This window comes from Gavialis gangeticus, unplaced genomic scaffold (genome assembly GCF_001723915.1).
Source record: "Gavialis gangeticus isolate Ggan-Ray unplaced genomic scaffold, GavGan_comp1, whole genome shotgun sequence".
In the NCBI taxonomy this organism is placed as follows: domain Eukaryota; kingdom Metazoa; phylum Chordata; order Crocodylia; family Gavialidae; genus Gavialis; species Gavialis gangeticus.
In genome coordinates this window covers 102,187,210-102,188,972 of record NW_017729025.1, presented here as the reverse complement: position 1 = coordinate 102,188,972, position 1,763 = coordinate 102,187,210, and the positions used below count along the sequence as shown (strand labels likewise).

The 1,763-nt window shown below is 38.7% G+C and overlaps 1 protein-coding gene across 1 annotated transcript in view; it reads left to right on the top strand.

Moving 5' to 3' along the window:
* The window catches only part of HSD17B12 (hydroxysteroid 17-beta dehydrogenase 12), a 117,891-nt gene that overhangs the window by 97,087 nt on the left and 19,041 nt on the right, over positions 1-1,763 (top strand). The window contains exon 7 of the mRNA XM_019519366.1: positions 1,445-1,526. Within this exon, the coding sequence (XP_019374911.1) occupies positions 1,445-1,526 (82 nt within the window). The remainder of the gene's footprint in view (positions 1-1,444; positions 1,527-1,763) is intronic.

Sequence of the window (1,763 nt, the reverse complement as noted above, 5' to 3'; positions counted from 1 at the left end):
ACTTTCCCCAACACAGACTTACTGGCTGGATGCTGCTTTCCAAGCTGCCAGGCTCCACATCGGCAGTCAGATTGGATTGGCAGATATGGCTAGTTAATAATCAGTCATTGGTATCAGCCAAAAAAATCAGTGCACCCCTAGTTAATTCACATCCCATGGGCTTGCACCTAGCCACCAGTTACTATGTTACTCCTGCTGCTTCGTAGGCCAGGTTTTCTGGGACAGGGCAGCATGGAGGGGGTGAGGGCCTAGGAAGTCCATTGCCTGAATATTGCGGGGTGGGGAACTGGGGGTCTGAGCAGTATGCAGTCACTAGCCACTCAGAAATCAGACTGCCCTGGTCTAGAGGGACAACAGGGCTGTTACACGAGTATATAGTGCTATGATCTTGAACTCTGGAGCTAAGCATGAAACACGGAAATAAAAACGTTATCTTTATGGAATTTCTTACGTTAGAAGGCTGTGTCAAAAGGCACATTTTTATGTCCTTGTGCTTGCAAAACGGACCTTTTGCATCAGCCAAACACTGTAGTCATGTGGCTGTGAAGATGGATATTTGCCAATCTACTGGAACATTAAGCTACTTAACAGAGGTGTTATGATACAATTGGTTTGAGTTCTCGTTAGTCTATTAATAGCAGAAACTTCATGGGTATTTCCAGTTCGGTTCATCTTTTTGTTTGCTTAGGACTGCCGCCATACTAAGGAAACTTTTTCTTGCTTTTCACTGCAAGTAACAAGATAATGAGAGAATGTTTATATTCATATAATTTAGCAAGCAATTATTATTTAAGATGGGGTTTTGAATGTAAATATCAGGTCACTGGGAAGCCGGTGTGCCAGACTGATGCCTCTGTTTTAAGCATAACTATGTAAGGCACAAAATATGGTACTTGCAGTCTTAACTTCCATTGTGTATTTCTTTTCTGTTTTGTTTAACAAAAAAATGCTCTAAAATGTGAAGAGTCAGTATGACTAATTGCTACCTTAAAGGAGCAACTAATGTTCATAAACTACTTTCAGGTTTCCTGATGGAAGTTTCTATACAAGACTGAAATATATTTTTGTGCTATTATTTCTGTCACTTTAGCCAAGATCTAAAAACTACGCTTGGGCTTCTGTTACATTGCCTGTAAAAACCTTAACTGGATATAGTACGTTGACATGCACACCCTACGCATGCTGGGCCTCATCTTTACACTGATGTAATTCATTTGGTTTTAATAGCATTACCTCTTATTTACATTAGCTAACATCTTGCTACAGCATGTTTGAATACAGGTTTGCAAATCTCTGAACTACTTCTTGAAAAATAAATTACAAAAGAATGTGTATAGCTTCTGTTACAAGTAAGTATTTCTCTTGGGTTGAGACATTTCTGAAGCATGTAAACTGAAGCAGAGGTGCTATTTCTTGTGAGTGAGTGTTTTTCATTGCCTTTCAGATCTAAAGGAGTAATCCTGAATATCTCCTCAGCTAGTGGCATGTTTCCAACTCCTCTGCTTACTCTCTACTCTGCAACAAAGGTAAACTTCTGTTTCATGTACCCCAACGAGGAATGTAAAATAAACTAAATAATATGAGCTATAGAAATAATTGTACCTGCATAATGCTGCTTTGATTGAACTAAAAGTAGTGGACACTGAACTTTTTAAATTTTGCAATTGGGGAATAAGTAAGTGGGGGGGGTTGCCATTGTGACAGTGTTTTGTGAGTTTTGAATGTACCATCTTCATCTAAAAAAAAAAAAAAAAAAAAAAAAA